The sequence below is a fragment of the Equus przewalskii genome, chromosome 1 (genome assembly GCF_037783145.1).
Source record: "Equus przewalskii isolate Varuska chromosome 1, EquPr2, whole genome shotgun sequence".
Lineage (NCBI taxonomy): Eukaryota > Metazoa > Chordata > Mammalia > Perissodactyla > Equidae > Equus > Equus przewalskii.
Genome location: NC_091831.1, coordinates 148,320,511 through 148,339,276, shown reverse-complemented (window position 1 = coordinate 148,339,276; position 18,766 = coordinate 148,320,511). Strand labels below are relative to the sequence as shown.

Sequence of the window (18,766 nt, the reverse complement as noted above, 5' to 3'; positions counted from 1 at the left end):
TTTGTGCTGTACTCCATTAGCAAGGCAGCCACATAGGTTTAAGAGGAGGGAACATTGACCCAACATCTCACTGGAGAAGTGTCCACATCACACTGTAAGATGAAAGTGTGGGATGTGATATATTGAGATGGCCATCTTTAGAAAATACAACCTGCCATACATGAGTCTATTGGTTCCGTAACAGTGAAAAATAACTTCAAAGAAATCAAGCTGGAAAATAAAAACAAAGGAAAACCATGAGCCCTCTAATTGCGTGATTTCATGTAGACATATCATTGCCAAGTGTGAATTTGTGCTCCCCTAATCAATTTAATCATGTCAAGTTCATGGCAGCCATGACCACCTTTCTAGATGCAAATCTGGTCCTGTCAATGCCTCTCTTAAAATGATCCTTTAGTTCCCTGATGCCCCCACAATACATTCCAGATTCCTTAACATGGCTAATAAGGCCCTTTACACCTGGCCTTGTTTATTGATTTCCAACCTCACCTTTTGATGCTTCCTCCTTTGTCCTTTACGCTTCAGCTACACTGACCTCCTTTTCAGCCTCCAAACTTTCTTCTACCTTTAGGCCTTGGTGCATGCAGTTTTCCTCTTCTAGGACTTTTCTCTGCCTCCACGCTCTTATCCCTCTGTTCTAACTGCTACTCATTTTTCTGGACTCGGCTTCCGTAACCCAACCTCTCCTACCTCCCACCCGACTGGTCTGGGTCTCTCGATCTCCTTCCCATACGCTCTCAAAGCTCCCTGTGCTTTGCCCAGGCTCTACAGCACTAGTGATTACAGCACTAATTAGCTAGGCCATATCTCCGCCTCCATCAGTCCACGCGGGAAGCTGTGGTTTCATTTTATTCACCACCATGCACAATGCCTGATGCAGGGTAGGGGCTCAACAAATTTGGTTAGATGAGTGAAATCTGTGCCTTAAATAACCAACCCACTTCTGGGTTCAAGCAAACAGACCTCCCACAGACCTAAGATTTCTATGGCAGTGTCTTGTCTTGAATCTTATAACTGAAGCAGGGCCAAAGCTAGTTGGGATAGTTTGGAATTTCAGGAAAATATAGGCTGCTTCTCATGGCTGGAGCTGTTCTCAGCCTTGGGGGACTCCTGTCAAGGCAGGGCCAGGGAGTGGCTCCAGGGCGTCTCCCCTCTTCCAGCAATAGTCCTGGTGGGCAGGTCTGCCCGAGAGGGACACACCTCACAACTGCTGAAAGGATGTTTGTTTATTTGCTGTCCTACATCCAGAGCCTATTTCTAGAGCAGGTACTGGACACAGCCTGCACCATTCCAGCACTGATCTTGCCAAGCCTCGGGTGATGAGTGTGTGTGCCAGGAGAGAACAGTGGCAGTCACTTAGCTTATCTCCTTGGCTCCACCCCAACCTTCTCTGGGTATACCCAGTCATTACTGCTTTGCCCCTGTTGGTAATTGCCCTTACATGGCTCTAAGGTTTAGCACTAATTATTCTCCATTTGCTCTGTCTGTTTCACTAAGGACATGAGGAAGGCAAAAAGTTACGGGTATTAAGAAAGGTTCTCTCAGCTCAAATTTTACCAATTTGAGGAAATCCTAACTGGAGTTCTTTGGAAGTTTCCAGGGTCAAAGGAAACAGATCAGCATTTTTGGCCAATACTATCCTTCCTATGGTTAGTTCAATTCCTGAAAGGGAACTGGAACACAAAGAGGTCATTTGACTTATTTATGATCACACAGTAAGCCACAAGACAGATAAAGATAGCACCCAAGACTCTTGGTTTCAAATTTAGTGCCACTTCAATACCCTAAGTTAAATCTACTTCTAAGTTAGCTTTGAGAACTAATATCAAATTTGTTTTGGTAAATGGAGTTTCACCTTTTACTAGAGCCATCACTTAAGTTGTCACCTCTAAACCAATTAAGAAACCATAGTTACGACTCATTGGACTCCCTCTGTGGAAACTTGTCTCTGTTGAAGAGTTAAGGGAGAAGGCAGTCAGAGATCTGGGGCCTTCCTCCGATACCTCATCAGGTTTTCTTTCACATGGGGCAAAGCCTTTCAGTTCTACAATTGCTTTTCGGTTCCTCTAAATCAGCTCCCCACCTTCTCATACTCAAATTTCTGTTTCTTAGGTAGAAAATGGGAGGTAGGGGAAAGGCAAAGCTAAACTCTTGCCTGAATTACAGAAACACTATTTTCTGGTACAGATACATTCTCTAACCATCCTGTGACCAGCTGCTCCTTGGGAGAGTGTTCGGGGACCTTATTTCTTTTTTTCTTAAATTGCTACCGAGGAAGAATAATTTTTGTTTATCACGCAGGGAAAAGACAATCTTAGTTTTTTTTTAAAACCTATGCATCCAGAGGAAAGCCATCAGATGACCCTGTAGGAAGAGTGAGGGCTGGCATCTGAACCCCAGGCGGAGATGGCAGCTTGCAAGCTCGGTCCGAGCCAGGTGATTGTCAGTGTCTGGCTTCCTCCAAGTGTCTGGGGAACACAGAAGGCCACTCTCTACAACAAAGGTAGCCTTCTAATAAAAAGCAGTAGGAATAAAGCTAACACCGTTAGACAATGAAAAAAAAAAGGAAAATATATCTGGAAACTACAACAAAAATATTCATATAATTAAGCAAGTATATGGAGTCACCTGGTTGGTTCCCATCCTTTTGGACAAATACTTGATTTATAAATGAGCAAATGTTCTCTGAAGATTTTTACGGCCATCCTGCTCATCATTAGGGATTTGGAAGCTACTACCCAGGAAGAAGCTCCATGGAGCCGTGGCCTCAGACTTCAGCCCTCAGAACACCGAGATTTGGCTTCTCAGAAGGCACATGTTAAAAACAAGAGGCTAGCAAAGATTACCGGCTCCCCTATGGCCGCATGCCTTTCTCCTTACCTCCCCACTGCCTCAGAGTATCTCTCTGGAAGGAATCAGGTCAATAGCACCACACACACAGCTCTTATGATGAGAAAAGTTATATGGACAACCCAGACTGAACAAGAAGAACCACAAATAAGGAGGAAGCACAGGCTCAGCCAGGAAAGCTGCTGCGAGCAGCAAGCTTGGAACTCTTCAGGAGTGGTGTCAAACACCAACACCACACTTACAAGTCTAATTTGGAACCTGGCCCTTTTTAAGTGCAGAAGGAAGTTAGGGGAGAAACCATGCATGAAATAAAAAAACATACACACAGAAACACTCACATTTTCACACTTCTTTTCGTCCATTTTTCCCCACAAGGAACAAATCAGACGAAGGAAAAGCCCAGCCTCTTTTTCTGAAGTCCCTACATTTATTATGGATTTGCTAGAGAAGCCCCAGATGGGGCTTGGATTCAAGCAGGCAGACGTCACTCTCCTTGGCCCCACGCACCCCTGACAATTTCCCAAGGGAATGCTTGGGACACAGGCGGGAACATCCAGAAAAGGCAAGAAAAAATATGGCTCACTTAACTTATACATTATACACAAGGGCATCAGTTTCTCCAAATGCTTTCACACTTGGTCGTGCACTAGATTCTTAGCAGACTTCTCACCTGCACCAACAGTGCTCAGGCAAGCTGCGAGACACAGAGGAAAGCAGTATTTTGATCCAGCACTGGGTCAGTCACTTTATCCAAGACAGTCACACATGCCAGCTCCAAGCAAGTCCTCAGGGGCCGGCAGCTGTTTGCTTTGTGCGGTGGAAGGCTGGGCTTTTTCCCTCCCTAGATTTCTCCTTCGCTTTTGCTGCCGAGCTCTCCAATGTTCCCTCTGGACCCAAGACAGCTGCTCAGCGTGCGTGTGTGTAATTTATTGTTCTGCTGCTGCTGGCTCGTCCCCGGCCGCTGGCTTCTCAACCTGTGACTCTGGAGGAATCAGATACTGGACCTCCTCTGTACTGATGGCTACTTTATCTGGCTGGAGCCACCTCTTGAAATGTTCCAAGGTGCTAGGAAAGAGCAGGAGAAAAAGGCGGCTGCATCAGACCTCACTGATTAATTACTTGATGATTATCTCAGTTACTCAAACACTGCCTTCCCACCCACCACCAATTTCTTCCTACAATTGTTTTTCACTGCTAACACGGGGAGAACGATGATACTCCTCTGACAGCTGTGCATCCTTGCAGCTCCGTGGCATAATTTACCCCCTAGTGGGCACTTTGGCTATACGCAGCACCGAGCCCCCTTCAAATGCAGAGCCCCTGAAGGCTTGATGAGAACAGCTAAGAGCTTATGCCCCAGTCCTGTCTTTTTTTTGCTCAAGATTGGAAAGGAGAGAAATTGTCCAGGGGAGGAAACATTCAAATAAATATCAAATTATTAGTGAGGCAGAAACCTGAGCATCTTGAAATCTTATATCTGCTGCAGTCTGAGACTCAGTTATACTTACAGCACTTAGTTGCCTGAAGCATGATTTGGGGGTTTAATTGTGGGGTTTTTGTTTGTTTAGTCCATCCTGTAGTAAGTCCCCAAGATGGAAATATCGGAGCAGCAATGTCCCCCACAAAGGAATGGCCACTATGCCAGAGGGCTCTTGTTTGGTTTGGATCTATGGGGAGGGGGAAAGTGTCCCCATTCCACCCTCCTCAAATACCCAGGATCCTCCACTCTAAAGCTATTAGACATTCACGGTAAAGTTCAAATGACTAGAAATAACGTAAACCTCATTCTACGCTCTTCAATAGCACAAAGTCTGAAGCCAAGAAATAAAGCCATAACTAGCAGATTTTAGACACCTAAGACGGGGGAATCATGTTGTGGACAGTCAGATTCTCAGCCTATGCCTCCCTTGCCAAAAGCACGCCATGAGGAGGGTCACCTACCTGGCCTTCACATACGTGAAGAACCACACAATTCCATTACAGAATGGCCTCTGTTTAAAACACAAACTGAAGTTTGAAAAAAAATGCATATCTACTGCTTCCTGGTGCTTGTCCTGAACCCTATAGAAAGACACATTCCCACAGATGTAGGTTCAGGGGAACAAGGGCCCACAGCTCAGAGGACTCGGGGGCTACACCGGCATCTAATCTTCATCTACCACACTCTTCACAGGATTGTTTCAATTATTTCTACAGAGAAGGGAAAACCACATTATTTTAGGTGTGTTGATAAACACACAGACACATTCTCTTGAGCTTTGGTGGTGATCTGATTTCAGAGATAATGAATTCCTACTTGAGAACTATGCAGGAAAAAGTTTTGTCTTTTCTTCTCAGAACTGGAGAAGAGGGAAACATTCAAGGGGAGAGAGAACATAACACCAAATTATTAGTGGCTCAGGAATCTGTGCGTCTGCAAGTCTTTTGTGTTTAAGGCTCAACTGGGTTGAGCTTTTAGAGACAGAAAAGAGCAAAATGTATATTATTTTCTGAACCCTCAGAGGATAGCTGGCCTGACCTGAGATGCCACAATGATTTCTATTGGATCTGGGGGCATGCCAATGCGGTCTTTGAGATAATGGAAGTGAAAGTATTTTGCAAGTTAAAAAGTAAAATGTAACTATGAAGTTTTATTCACATACCGTCCATGATTTCAGCAGCAGTATCTTCATCTGACACCACGGGACTCTCAAAATCAATGTTAGTAATATGTTGCAAACTTGGGTTAAATTATATTCCCCTAAAACCTTTTGTTAAAATTCAGGTTTTGACTCCCCTCACCAATTTTCATTTTGAATAATTTCTTACTGAACTCAGAAATTCTGTTAGGAAGAATAATACTAAGAGTAGCTAACACTTACATAGTACTTACCATGTGCCAGGCACTGTTCTAAGCACTTTGTACATAGTAACCCAAATAACCCTCATAACAACCCTATGAGGTAGGAGGAAACTGAGGCACACACAGATTACTTACCCAAGAATACACAAGCAGGAGTGGCAGAGCCACCTTCCCGAGTATCAAGTGCCATGCTGCTGTTTGTGGCAGAATGTCCTCTCCTCCTGTCTGCATTCGGCTCACCTGCAGGTACTGTGCAAGTCCTGCCTCTTTCTCCAGCACAAACACCAGAGCCCAGAGGGAGCTCAGTGGTCTCTCAACTCCCAAAGCATGTTCTGTCACTTCCACGCATCTGGAGCTTATGCGGCCTCGTTTTGTTAAGTGTGTGTTTATATATATATATTTGTCATCTCTCCCCCTAGTTCTGAGCACCAAAAAAAGGGGTCTAAAACTTCCTTACATTTCCCCTCCACCCTACTCCCCCAGCCCCATGGCATCAAGCACATGCCTTCTCACAGTTGATGCTTAAGAAATTCATTCATTTAGTCTACACAAAGCTGAGTGCCTATAACATGACAGAAACTCCGGAGGCACTGGAGATTCACAGGTTAAGAAGATGCAGTTTCAGTTGTTCAGTGATTACTACTTTCTCAAGTAAACTGTGTACTTAGAAATGAAGACAATGGTTTGTCCTCAACTCTGTTTTAACCTGTAATCAAAATGTAGGTGGGGTATTTATATTTTGGCAAAAATACCCATTCTCAGAAATCTGCTGCTGGACTAAGAGCAAATAGAGCAACCCTACAAAGGATGATTTTAGCTCAGAAAAGCTGATGTTGGTATCAACTCATATCTGGACTCATATGTCACTCTCCCTGAATTCTTTAGAGAATGAGAAATTCCCTCAGTGAAACAGACTGTCACCTGGAACTGGACTGGGCATCAATTACCTCTCATCAGAATCAAGTCCATCCACGAAGAACTCTGACGCTAACTTCTCCTGCAGGAACCGATCCCAGCATTCCTTCTTGGCTTGGGCCAGGGTTCGAAGCATGTCCTTGGAAGTCACTTCCTGATTTAAACCTTTGATTCGTCTCAGTTTCTTCTCTAAAGAGAGAAGTAGAGCTTAACAAGGAAAGTGAGTATGAAATAAAACTAAATCTAAAATGCAAAATGACAACTTGAAAATTTTCTCACTGAGGAGTACGTCCATACTCCCTGCCAAAGAGCTTTTTTTTTAAAATTTTTTTGGTGAGGAAGATTGGTCCTAAGCTAACGTCTGTGCCAATCTTCCTCTTTTTGCTTGAGGAAGATTAGCCCTGAGCCAACATCTGTGCTAATCTTCCTCCATTTTTTTCTGTATGTGGGCTACCACCACAGCATGGCTTGATGAGCAGTGTATAAGTTTACACCCAGGATCCAAACCTACAAACACTGGGCCACTGAAGCTGAGTGTGCGAGCTTAACCACTATGCCACCGGGTTATGGCCAAGAGCTCATTTTCTAAGGAGGACGGGTAAATGCACATTTTTCTTTTTCCTTCACAATGTCTTCACTTTGCATTGTATTAAATAAATGTCTAAACCCCGAAAAGGGAACAGCCACAGATTCTCATAAATAAATCGATGGCATGTTTTCTTTGAAATCACAGAGGCCAGCAGGTATCTCTCCAAGGAATGCTTGTTTTCCCTGGCTTGACATGTGTGTACTACCATCTTTTTTCAACTCCTTGAAAACAGTCTCTCTGAGGAGTAAATGGTTTTTTCTTTTTGCTATAGTGACATGAAGCGGTTTCCAAACCTCATGAGAAAGAATTAGAGAAAATGATGAGAGATCCAATGGTTCATTAGACACTAACATGGACTAGATGAGAATTCAATAACAAAAGACATTTAAGATCTCTATATGTGATTAAATTTTTGATTAAAGAAAAAGAATCTCCCAACATTTTTTAAAGTTGCTCAACTTGCAGCCTGAATGTAAGAGCCTAACAAAAACAAACGTCTTGTAATCCCTTTGAGAGTGGTCCATACGGCTTCCTCATGATGGATGTTTAATTACTCTTCTTTGCATTTTAAGTATAATTGTTGAACAGATATCCCCCTTTGAAGAAAGCAAGAAGGGGTATCGCCATTTGCCTTTTGCCTTCATTTAGTCTTGCCTTCAACTATAATACATGAATAAATGATGGCTTTTTGGAGGGGGCAGGGGGAACATCAAGCCCGGAACCAAAAGAAACTTTATGATTTGCAATACAGTTTTCATCTCTAAACAAGCCATATCAGCTAGCACCCACAGATCAAAACAAGAAACACTTTTTGTTGCTGCAAGTTACCACCAAGAACTCACGCATGGAAAAAGCCCGCAGTTGACAAATGTTAAATATTTGAGGAGCTTTTTCCACCTTGAGGACCTGAAAAGGATTATGCACATCTCACATTGAACTGGCTATGTTTTTAATTGTTGCTCTTAGCGGATTCTCTTTGATACAGGTTTATTTGGCAATAGAAACAATCTTTATATTGTCTGACCTTGGTTGTCAAGCTGCAAGGTACTCTTTTGGGCTGGAAAGGGTCTTCCTCTCTCCGAGTGTGCTGAGTCTCTGATCAGCTGTGACTTAAGGGGGGCGGGCAGAAACATGCACCACTGCATACTCCAAACCTGCCTCCCATTCTCTCCCAGACTCCGCCAAAGGCAACAGAAGTGGCTCTTATTTTCCTCAGAGAAGGAAATTTTAATCATCCTCTTAACTGACTTCAGAAAAATGATCGGTGGAGTTTTAACTTTCTGAACCAGTCTTCACCAATCAAAATCATCACCGAATCCATGAAAGTTTCTTATAACCCCTGGGCGCAGAGCACCAACAAGCAAAGGATCTGGTACTTCAGATTTCTCAGACTGTTGCTCCTTCTCCGTATCATCATTAAACAGGCATTCCGACTACCACAAAACAGAACTGTCAACCTCCTCAGCCACGGCTGCAAGCATTACTATCCTATCTTCGGTGGCTTCCTGACAAATTTCACATTACACCCTCATCTTTCTCATTACGCATCATTCCACCCGTGTTTTTCTCACATCTTTTTCCTCCAGTACATCATTAACAAAATTCCTTTTATTTTTTCAAGATATTTCTCAGCAATCACATAAACTATCATTCTGACTCTTCTTTTTCTTCTTCCTCAAAAGCTGCTTCTTCCTAAATTGTCTTTCCTCCCAGGTTTGGTTTTGTGACACACAGATGGGTCTCATGGATATTTAATAATAAAAAGATACCACAATTCTAAAGACTGGCCATCACTTCCCTAGAATGATATTTTTCTTTTCCCTTGCATGGGACAATGTGAATCTCTTTCCTGTGTTTGGAGTCTCTCTAAATACTTACACTTAAGGCCACAGGACAGGACAGTGAAGATGTGTTCAGGAAATGTTAAAAAAATAAAATGACTAACAGAGGCAGAATGAATTTTATGTCAACATGCACCCATTACAACAATCAATCTATTTAATGTAAGTTTTTCAAAGTGTAGCATCAGAAATCCACATGTAGCTCTGGGGCCATGATCTTTTCTTTCAGGATTGCATAAGACTTGATACTTCTGAGTTATTTGAATATATAGGCCACTAATAGTAGGCAAGAGGGTTATAGAGAATGCCAAGAAATAGAGCAGAATTCAGATGAAACAGTCCGAGGCAGGAGGCAACAAAGACTGTTTTAAGAGATGTACAAGGAAAAGGGGGCTCCTTTCCAACAATCAACCTGAAACATCCGCTAGAATTACATCTGATAGATACATGTGGTGAGGACAAAAAAAAAACACCTAAGAATAAAAATCCAGGTTTGATGTAACAGAACTTCAGTATGCTTCCTTAAAACCACCAGCTTCTGATTTAAAGAAGAAAAAAGCCATTGAACTTACCTAAAGATGCTAAATACACTTCTGAATCCTGCAAGGGAGCCCATGGCTTTACAGCTGGCTGAACAGCAAAGTCTGAGGCCCTCTGGCCTGCAGCAGCGGGGTAAGAATCTACGAAGGAGTCTGAGAAGGCAGTGTTGGCACCATCCTCTTGGTCAGGATTTGGTAGACAGGAACAGATTTCGGCCCAAAGATCCGGGCCAGATCTTGTGGTTGTAGAGTCAATGCTCTCAAACATTTTCATTTGGAATCTGAGCTGAAAAACAGAAGCTTGAGTGAGTAAAGACTGGCTTTAAGGACACAGTATAACTATGAGGTACTCAGATTATTTGTTTACCCATTGAAGGAAGGTAATAGCCTTTTAAGAAGTTTCCCTTAACCAAACTTAAAGTGTCTTCTATTCAATTCCTAAGTTACAGATAAAAGATGGCAAGAGGGTAATTGGGTTCCTCTTCTGGCTCTGCCCTCAAGTAGTTTTCATAATGAAGTTTGTCTTTCAAAATGGAATTTCTACAAGTCAGACACAAAAGGACAAATACTGAATGATTCCACTTACATGAGGTACCTACAGGATTCAAATTTAGAGACAGAAAATAGAATGGGGGTTGCCAGGGGTTTGTGGAGGGAAGAATGGGAGTTATTGTCTAATGGGTACAGAGTTTCAGTGTGGGAAGTTCTAGAGATGAACAGTGGAGATGGTTGCACAACCATGCAAATGCCACTGAACTGGACATCTAAAATGGTTAAAATGGTAAACTTTACATTATATATGTGTTAACACACACACAAAGGAATTTCTAGGATATTTCCAGCAAGGACAACCACCCTGCACTTCTCTCCAAAGGTTCTCCAAAATGCAACCAGTCTGTCATCAGGCTATTAAATTCTGTTTTCATTAGGGCACAGACTAACAATCTTGCACACATTCCATATACACAAGGATAATAAAGGTGCTTCGTGATGAAAACTCTGTCAGAGAATACTGTCATATGCAAAGGCCCACGTACGCACTACACGTAGAAGCTGGGCTATACGCCTCATGTTCTTATTTTAATACTCAGAAATACTGAGAGAGAGACATTTTCATCATTTTAACAGATGAAAAAACTGAGGATCAGGTGGGTAACTTGTCAAGGGCACACTACTGATAGATGGTGAATCCTTGATTGGAAACTGGACCTGTGCTGCTCCAAAATCCATGTTTTTACCCAACACCACTCTGCTTGTTTGGGAATTTACTGAAAGTAGCCCAAGCAGAGCTAGGTGGGAAGGGCTACGCACAGAGCCTGGGGGCTTTCAGAACTATCTAATCTCACAGGATGGCTTGACACCTTCTTTCAGGAGGGATCTCTGAGATTAGGAAGGCTGCCTGGAGAAAGGTCTGAATAATTCCAAGACAGGGAGCCCAGCCAGTGCAAGGGCCCGGAAGTAAAAGGGGTAGATACGTCACGGCAGCCCTGGATAAACTGATGCCAGAGGCCACAACGAACCCTCCACCCCCATCCCGAAGTCGTTTGAACCCACCCAAATCAGAACTTTGCTCGCACCTGCGCCCCGGTCCCCGCTCTTCCCCTTAGGAAGTCCGGAACAGCGCTGGAAACCCTGGGGTCCAGACCCCGGGCCTCAGTCACTCTGTCCTCAAGCACTAGCTGAGCGGGGTGAGTCAGGCCCCGAGGCCCCTTTGCGGATCCCAGGATGGGGCGGGAGCCGGGGATACAAAACGCTGGGCACCCTGTCCCTCCTCACCTACCGCAATCACCTGCCTGGCAGCTTGCAAACACTCAGCTCAGCTGCGTCGCTGGCAACCGGAAGAAGCGGGAGGGCGGAGTCTCCAAGTGACGGATCCCGGGAGCCCTCCAACCACCGCCCGAGCTGGCGATGTTCTGTGCGTCGATTGGTCGAGTGGAGCTCAACAGGGTGAGGAAGTGGGGAGATGGGTGCGAGGAAGCGGTGGGCGGGATTGTTGTCGCCGGGGAACGGTGGAATCGCGTGCACTGGCTCCTGCCTTCCCTGGGGCCGGGTTGATTCCGTTTACTCCTGCGGGTTCCAGCCGCGCGGGCGGCGACCTCCGACCCTACTCTCCTCGGAGGGAGAAGCCTAGTTTCCAAGGCCTTTGACTTTTTTTGGTTCCCTGAGCAAGTTCATCTTCTGGACAATTCTCTGAGCCAGTGTTTGTTTCTGAAAATTTCAGCCCTTCTCTAACCAAGTTATAGCACATCGATGGTTCAAATGGAGAAGAAGGCGACTTCTTTCTTTAACTGTCACAGGACACCCGTGTCCCACTCACCAAGTTATGAAGCTTTCTCTCATTCCTTTAGTCAATAGACGCCAAGCTCCTGCTGTGTTCTAGGCATTGTGTTAAGCGGGAATTCAAGACAGATAAGACTTGGTATGGGTTCCAGAGGTCTTCAGACAAGTTTACAAATAACAGCAAAGAGTTATAGAGGATACGACGGAAGTCTGGCAGGAATACATAAAGGCGACAGTGGTTACGGCATGGGCAGGGGTGGGCGGGGGGAGGGGGAAGGACGGGTCAGAAACGCTTTTTTAAAGGAGATGACCTTTGATATCCTAAAGGGGTTATCAGTGCGCTGAGATGCAACCCTTCTTCCCCCATCCACCTCTAATTTCCATGGCCGGTTACTCTCTCTCGAAGAAACATGTGCTGAAAGACATCAACCAATCATCAGTAGAAGTAACTTGGCTGATGATATAGTCTCTAGATGTGCGCAAAGTCAGTCTATGTGGCTGTGGTGGTAGTAACTACCACCCTGTGAAAGGGAACTACAAGGTACTCCGTTGCTCCCATTTATAACCATTCTTAGAATATGCAAACAGAAGGAAGTGGAAAGCAAGGAAGTTAGAAAACAAAGGAGCAAGATTTTGGCAGTGCTTATTTTTGGGGAATAAATAGGGAGGGGGGCGGAGTCTCCCAGTGAGGGATCCTCAGACTACCACCCAACCTGGCAATATTTATCTGGCAGCATCTGATTCACAGAAAGGGGCAGCATCATAGGGTTATGGGTGCTTCATCAAGCTACTTCATGGCCTCTCAACTTGCTTATGCCCTTTTCTCTGATTTCCTGCTCACCAAACATACTCTTAATTTCAGATTTGGCTTCTTAAATATCTTGGTAGAAGGATGAGGGTGTGTTTAACAGTAGGCATAAATAGTTGCTGGCATGAAATGGAATATATTTTGTGACTTAAAGTTACAGCTGTAAATTAACAAATTGGCACCCTTACCGATTCACCCATGTCTTCTGAGTTTAGTTGGTGTGTTCACTAAATAAATCCAAACCAGATCCTGGACTTGTAAAACTGAAACTATAAGCCATGGTAATCTCCCCTTCCTCAAGAACTGCTCACACCAGGAAGCCACATGAGGGCGGTCAGCGTCCCTTTATCTCAGACTCTCTGCTTTTGCAGCAGTGTGATTAGCACAAATAGGTTTCTTATTTGTATCCTCAACGAGCCTACGCTTTCACTAAGATCAGGAACCAGGTTTTTCTTACCTCTGTATCTCCAGAGCCAATCAGCCTGGCAATGTTCAAAGTTTGTTTGGTGTGTGAATGTTTGAATTAGAACCCTCACGATCAAGGACCACACTGAACTGGAGCTAGACCTTGTGATTCCCTCTTCGGTCACTTCTTTATGTTTCAACCAGGGTGATCCTTTGGAATGGAGATCAGATCATATCACACACACACCCCCCAAAAATTCTTTGATGATTCCCCGTTGCTCTTAAAATAGACTTAAATCCTTATCATAGTAGTTAGTTGGAGTTCTTTGTTCAAACAGTAGAACTCATTCTAGCCAGTTTAAGCAGTAAAAGGAGTTGATTAAAACTGCTCTCTCCAATAGAACTTTCTGTGATGACAGAAATGTTCTGTATCTGAGCTGTCCACTAAGGTAGCCACTAGTTTCATGTGGCCATTGAGCACTTGAAATGCAACTTGCGCAACTGAAGAACTGAATTTTAAATTTTATTTCATTTTAATTAATTAAATTTAAATAGCCGCATGTGGCTAATGGTTACTATATTGTACAGCACAGGATTAAAGGATGTTAATTAGTTCACAGAATCTCAAGATGGGCCAGAGTCAGGCTTGGGGTCTATAAAACGGGGAACAGTGTCTAAATCTCACTGAGGGACTGCTCAGGGAACACCCCACTGTCAGTGAAAAGAGACCCTGCAGTTCCAACAAGTTGCCAGGTGTAGTCCAGGTTACTAATCCACAGACCACATTTTGAGTGGCAAGGCTTTGGATAATCCCACAAGGACTCCCTCTCTAGACCTCTCTCACATCTCTCTTCTTGTCCATGCTTCGCACACATTCTGAAAAGCATTCTTTTTTAAAAAAAATAATGACTTTCTTGAAATACAATTCACCCTTTTGCCATGTGGCTGATTCTCAGAAGCCTTGGTTTCTCTTGATTTGGCTCTTTTTCTGAGCCTCCTCTCCAGCTCTCTTGTGAATTCTGTGAGGTACTAATATCCTTTCAATAATTCCCTCTCTGATGAAGTGAATCAGAGTTGGTTTCAGTGTTTTGCATTTAAGAACTCTGATAAACATATCCTCTGATCCATTTGCTGTTTTAATCTCAGGACAGGAGCAAACGGGAGATCTCTAATCCTTCTCATGCTGTTGGGGGGAGCGGTGTGAAAACATCGCTTCTGGGGTGTGTGTATTTTTAAATACATATTTAACAGCTTTATTGAGATATAAGTCACATACTATAATATTCACTCACCCTTTTAAAGTATACAACGCAGGGCTTCTTAGTATATTTGGAGTCTAGCAATCCTCATTCTGTTTTGTTTTGTTTTGTTTTGTTTTGTTTTAAACAACTCCTTTCAAGAGTTTTCCAGACCCAAGGGCTCTGAGCATATCTACAGGGAATCCACACTTTCGGTGAGACATCCTCGCAGCCTCTCAACTCGCCACTCACTCAACTCCTTTAACTCTCTCCCTAGCTTCTCTTCGCAGTCCCGGCTTCGCACTGGGCCTCACTGATTGGCTGGTGCTGAGTGACGTCCTCAGATCGCGACCCATGAACTGCGGCCGCGCGGTTATGTGGCTGACCGGCCGCCGCTGGCTCTCGGTTCTGGTGCAGGAGTGCTTGAACCTCCGGCGCCTCAGCTTTGCCGGGACTTGTGGTGGCCATAAGGGCCGGATGGCGGAAACACCCTCGATCGAGGCCGAGGCAGCTAGCGAGCTGAGGGCTCCGACTCAGCAAAATGGAGACACGGGTGGCCACGCGACGGATGAGCGGACCCCAGGGCGCCCGGAACCAGCGGGCGCGGGAGTGGAGCCAGCCCCAGGGGACGGGAAGCCAGCCACAGGGAGCGGGGAGCAGGCTCCGGCTGCTGCCCCGGGCCCAGGCAAACGGAAGAAGCGGCGGGGCGCAACCGGGGAGCGCATCGTGCCGCCCCCGAAGAAGCGGCGGGCTGGAGTGAGCTTCGGCGATGAGCACTTTGCAGAGACCAGCTACTACTTCGAGGGCGGCCTGCGCAAAGTGCGGCCCTATTACTTTGACTTCCAGACCTACTGCAAGGGCCGCTGGGTGGGCCACAGCTTGCTGCACGTCTTCAGCACCGAGTTCCGAGCCCAGCCCCTGGCCTACTACGAGGCCGCGGTCCGGGCCGGGCGCCTGCACCTCAACGAGGAGCCGGTACAGGACCTCAGCATTGTGCTCAAGGTGGAGTCATGATGGGGCCGGCCGGAAGCGGGCGAGGAAAGGGAGCAGGGGTTTTTCAAGAGTTACTGGGCATAGGTACAAGAGTAAAACCGGGGTAATTCTGAAGCGTTCTCGCTTTCACTTGGAACACTCTTTTAGCGCCCTCCTGCCACCTTATCTCCGCAAGTATCCTCTGTGCTTCAAAACTCAGCCCGTTTATCCCCTCCATCACTGCGGTTTCCTTGTTTCCAAGGGACAGAAGTTGGAATTCTCATAGCTCCTGTTAGGCACTGTACAAATAGTAATAATAGAGGCTATTACTTACATCTTACTGTGTGCTGGGGACACAGTTAAGTACTTCAACATTTAATTCTATCGACAGCCTTGTGGGATAGGTATTACTACTTGATTTTACCTGTGAGGAAACCAAACTAAGGTAAAACTCACAAAGGTAAGGCAGCAGTGTCACCTTCACAACCTGTGTTCTTTTAACCACTACTTAAATTATTTATCATAGAGGCTGATATGATAGAATTGTGAAATGTCAGGGATAGAGACTAGAACTGTCTAGCCCAGTGCTTTGACCATTCTTTAAAATTCCATCACAGCTAAGAGGTCCCAGACACCCCTGTCAGTAACACTGGCTCGCCACGGTTGTGGAGACAAGGCAGTTTCAGCATTTGGGGAAGGGGTGATTTGAATCCCCTTTCTCATCCCAATTTTGAGAAGCACAGATCTGGTCTAACCCTTATACTTTATGGATAAGAAAACTGAGGCCCAGAGAAGTTAAGTGACTTGCCCAAGATCATGCAGGGAACCTGTGGGAAACCCAGCTCTAGAGCCCAGATCTCTGGACTGGCAGCTTGGTATTTGTTCAAGTTCACGATGTGATGATTTTTTCCCTCTACTTTAGAAAAAGTTGGCTTTTAAATGTAACTTTATTGTAGAGAAAACAGAAAATAAGCAAAACCAGAAAACATCCATAATTCCACCACCCAGGGATATCACCGTTAACATTTTTGTGTATACCCTTCTAATACTTTTTCAATGCCTGCTATCTGCCTGTGTGTCTGTATTTTTACCAAATGAGAATACACTATGCACACTGCTTTTTCTGCATAAGGATGGACTGTCACCATTCTTCTTGTCAATAAAAAGGAAAGCTGTGTGTGCAGAATACAGGTTGCTGGCCCCTGGGCTGACTGATTGCCTATGTCATTGGCAGGACAATGACTTCTTGCGGAACACAGTGCATAGGCATGAGCCACCAGTCACAGCAGAGCCTGTCCGCCTGCTAGCTGAGAATGAAGACATGGTGGTTGTAGACAAGCCCTCTTCCATTCCTGTCCATCCCTGTGGCCGCTTCAGGCACAACACGGTCATCTTCATCCTGGGCAAAGAGCACCAACTCAAGGAGCTACACCCATTGCATCGGCTTGACCGCCTTACCTCAGGAGTCCTTATGTTTGCCAAGACAGCAGCCGTCTCAGAGAGAATTCATGAGCAGGTTCGGGACCGGCAGGTGAGCCAGGCTGTTGTCTCCTGCAGGCCACTTCCTGGGCACACAAATGCTCTGTGTCAAAAGGGCATCTCTGAGTTCTAACTGAAGTGGGCCTTCACGTTTATCTGGCCAAGCTTCCTACCTTCAGAAAGGTCAACACCTAAAGTGCCAAAGACAGGTTATTATCTCTCATGTTTCAAAAGACTTTTGGAGATGGCGTACACTGCTTCTCTTAGTAGTTGGCTGTTTTGGAGTTTTAAAGTACTGACAGGCCAAGCAAGATTTTTGAGATTGTGGGGAGAGCCTACTTGGTGGAAAGATTTTGGATGAAGTTGGAAGAGGCTTGGGTAGAAGAGTTAAATGGTAATGATTGTGGTCTTGAGACTTGTAGTTCTGGATCTGATTGTGATACGTTTATTGAGTGCTTATTGTATACCAGGCTCAATGCCAAGTACATTAGAGCCAAACTTACTGAATCCTTATAACAGCCCGGTGAGGTAAATGCTTTTCTAGTCCTGTGTTTTCTAGACAACTTAATGGGATTTAAGAGGCTGAGTATCATGAAACTGGGAAATGGTGGAGCTGGGGTTTGAATCCTCTCCTGTCTGACACTGGCACATTTCTCATCACTGCAGAGGGTCTGGGCTTCAGGAGTTTAGGCTTTGTGCTGACTTTTTCGCTCTTCCCTCCTGTGCAGCTGGAGAAGGAGTACGTGTGCCGAGTGGAGGGGGAGTTTCCTACTGAGGAAGTGACCTGCAAGGAACCCATCTTGGTAGTGTCTTACAAGGTGGGGGTGTGCCGTGTAGATACTCGGGGCAAGCCCTGTGAGACAGTGTTCCAGAGACTGAGCTACAATGGCCACTCCAGTGTGGTGCGCTGCCGGCCACTTACAGGCCGCACCCACCAGATCCGAGTTCACCTACAGTTCCTGGGCCATCCCATCCTCAATGACCCCATCTACAACTCAGTTGCCTGGGGCCCCTCCCGGGGCCGGGGTGGCCACATTCCCAAGACAGATGAACAACTGCTTCGGGACCTTGTGGCAGAGCACCAAGCCAAACAGAGCCTGGATGTGTTAGATCTCTGTGAGGGCGACCTGTCCCCAGGACTCTCAGACACTACAGCTCCCTCCTCAGAGCTGGGCAAGGACTGCCTAGAAGAGTTGACTGCATCTGCCCAGAAGATGGATGGAGCAGTTGAGGCAGCCCCTCAGGATCTGGATAAAATGGCCTTGGCACCAGGGAACGCAACTGAAACAGATGCTGTGAATAAAGAGATGGACCCTCTCTGTGCAGAATGCCGGCTGGTACGACAGGACCCCTTGCCCCAGGATCTTGTGATGTTCCTGCATGCCCTGCGCTATAAAGGGCCAGGCTTTGAGTACTTTTCACCCATGCCTGCCTGGGCACAGGATGACTGGCAAGAGGACTGAGGGCTGTGGCCAATGGAGGGCCTGCTTCTTGGGTTGGAAGAGGGATGGGCCATGGGTAGGAGCTGACCTCATGGGCTGGTACTCAGGGTTTCTACAGGAGTGAGGTTGGGTTTTTAAAGGACCTGCTCATACGTGCTACCTCCTTCCTTCCTTTCTCTCCAGCTAGAGTGTGGGAACTTTTTGGTTTGTAAATACATCCCTTTTTCTAAGAGCTTGTGTGTCTGATTTTCTTACTGCTTCTTTTTCTTTTTGTTTTTTATTGAGGTGAAATTCAAGAGGAAACCCACACTCATTCAATAGTTACTCCCCATTTCCCCTTCCTCCCAGCCCCTGGCAACCATTTGTCTACTTTCTGTCTCTGTAAATTTGCCTATTCTGGACATTTTATATAAATGGAATCATATATCTGATAAGGGGTTAACATGCAGAATATGTAAAGAACTCCTACAATTCAACAACAAAAAATCAAATCCAATTTAAAAAATGCACAGAAACTTGAATAGACACTTCTTTAAGTGATATACAAATGGCCAAGAAGGATATGA

General features: G+C 45.3%; 2 protein-coding genes across 14 annotated transcripts; one reads left to right on the top strand and one right to left on the bottom strand.

Annotated features, from left to right (window-relative positions):
• Positions 1–3,257: 3,257 nt before the first annotated feature.
• On the bottom strand, positions 3,258–11,668 carry CCDC32 (coiled-coil domain containing 32). 13 transcript variants are annotated; one of them, XM_008539854.2, is made up of 4 exons: positions 11,357–11,668; positions 9,610–9,862; positions 6,640–6,814; positions 3,258–3,915 (listed from the first exon to the last, which is right to left on the bottom strand). In XM_008539854.2, exons 2-4 carry the CDS (start codon positions 9,848–9,850, stop codon positions 3,777–3,779), a joined length of 555 nt encoding a protein of 184 aa, XP_008538076.1. In that variant the 5' UTR covers positions 9,851–9,862; positions 11,357–11,668; the 3' UTR covers positions 3,258–3,776. The 13 variants fall into 13 exon arrangements, with proteins under 13 accessions (XP_008538076.1, XP_008538082.1, XP_008538083.1 ...); XM_008539860.2 differs by having other exon boundaries at positions 6,640–6,796; XM_008539861.2 differs by having other exon boundaries at positions 6,640–6,796; positions 9,610–9,857.
• Positions 11,655–18,432, top strand: RPUSD2 (RNA pseudouridine synthase domain containing 2). The gene is made up of 4 exons (XM_008539853.2): positions 11,655–11,995; positions 14,470–15,309; positions 16,514–16,810; positions 17,487–18,432. The coding sequence occupies exons 2-4, from the start codon at positions 14,662–14,664 to the stop codon at positions 18,219–18,221; spliced, it is 1,680 nt and encodes a 559-aa protein (XP_008538075.1). The 5' UTR covers positions 11,655–11,995; positions 14,470–14,661; the 3' UTR covers positions 18,222–18,432.
• Positions 18,433–18,766: the final 334 nt, after the last annotated feature.

Coding starts and splice junctions, on each gene's coding strand:
- CCDC32 (XM_008539854.2), bottom strand. CDS start 9,850: ATGAAAATGTTTGAGAGCATTGACTCTACAACCACAAGATCTGGCCCG. Junction 6,815..9,609: donor AGTGTATTTAGCATCTTTAG/GTAAGTTCAATG, acceptor TTCCTTGTTAAG/CTCTACTTCTCTCTTTAGAG. Junction 3,916..6,639: donor GGACTTGATTCTGATGAGAG/GTAATTGATGCC, acceptor GCTCTTTCCTAG/CACCTTGGAACATTTCAAGA.
- RPUSD2 (XM_008539853.2), top strand. CDS start 14,662: ATGAACTGCGGCCGCGCGGTTATGTGGCTGACCGGCCGCCGCTGGCTC. Junction 15,310..16,513: donor ACCTCAGCATTGTGCTCAAG/GTGGAGTCATGA, acceptor TGTCATTGGCAG/GACAATGACTTCTTGCGGAA. Junction 16,811..17,486: donor AGCAGGTTCGGGACCGGCAG/GTGAGCCAGGCT, acceptor CCTCCTGTGCAG/CTGGAGAAGGAGTACGTGTG.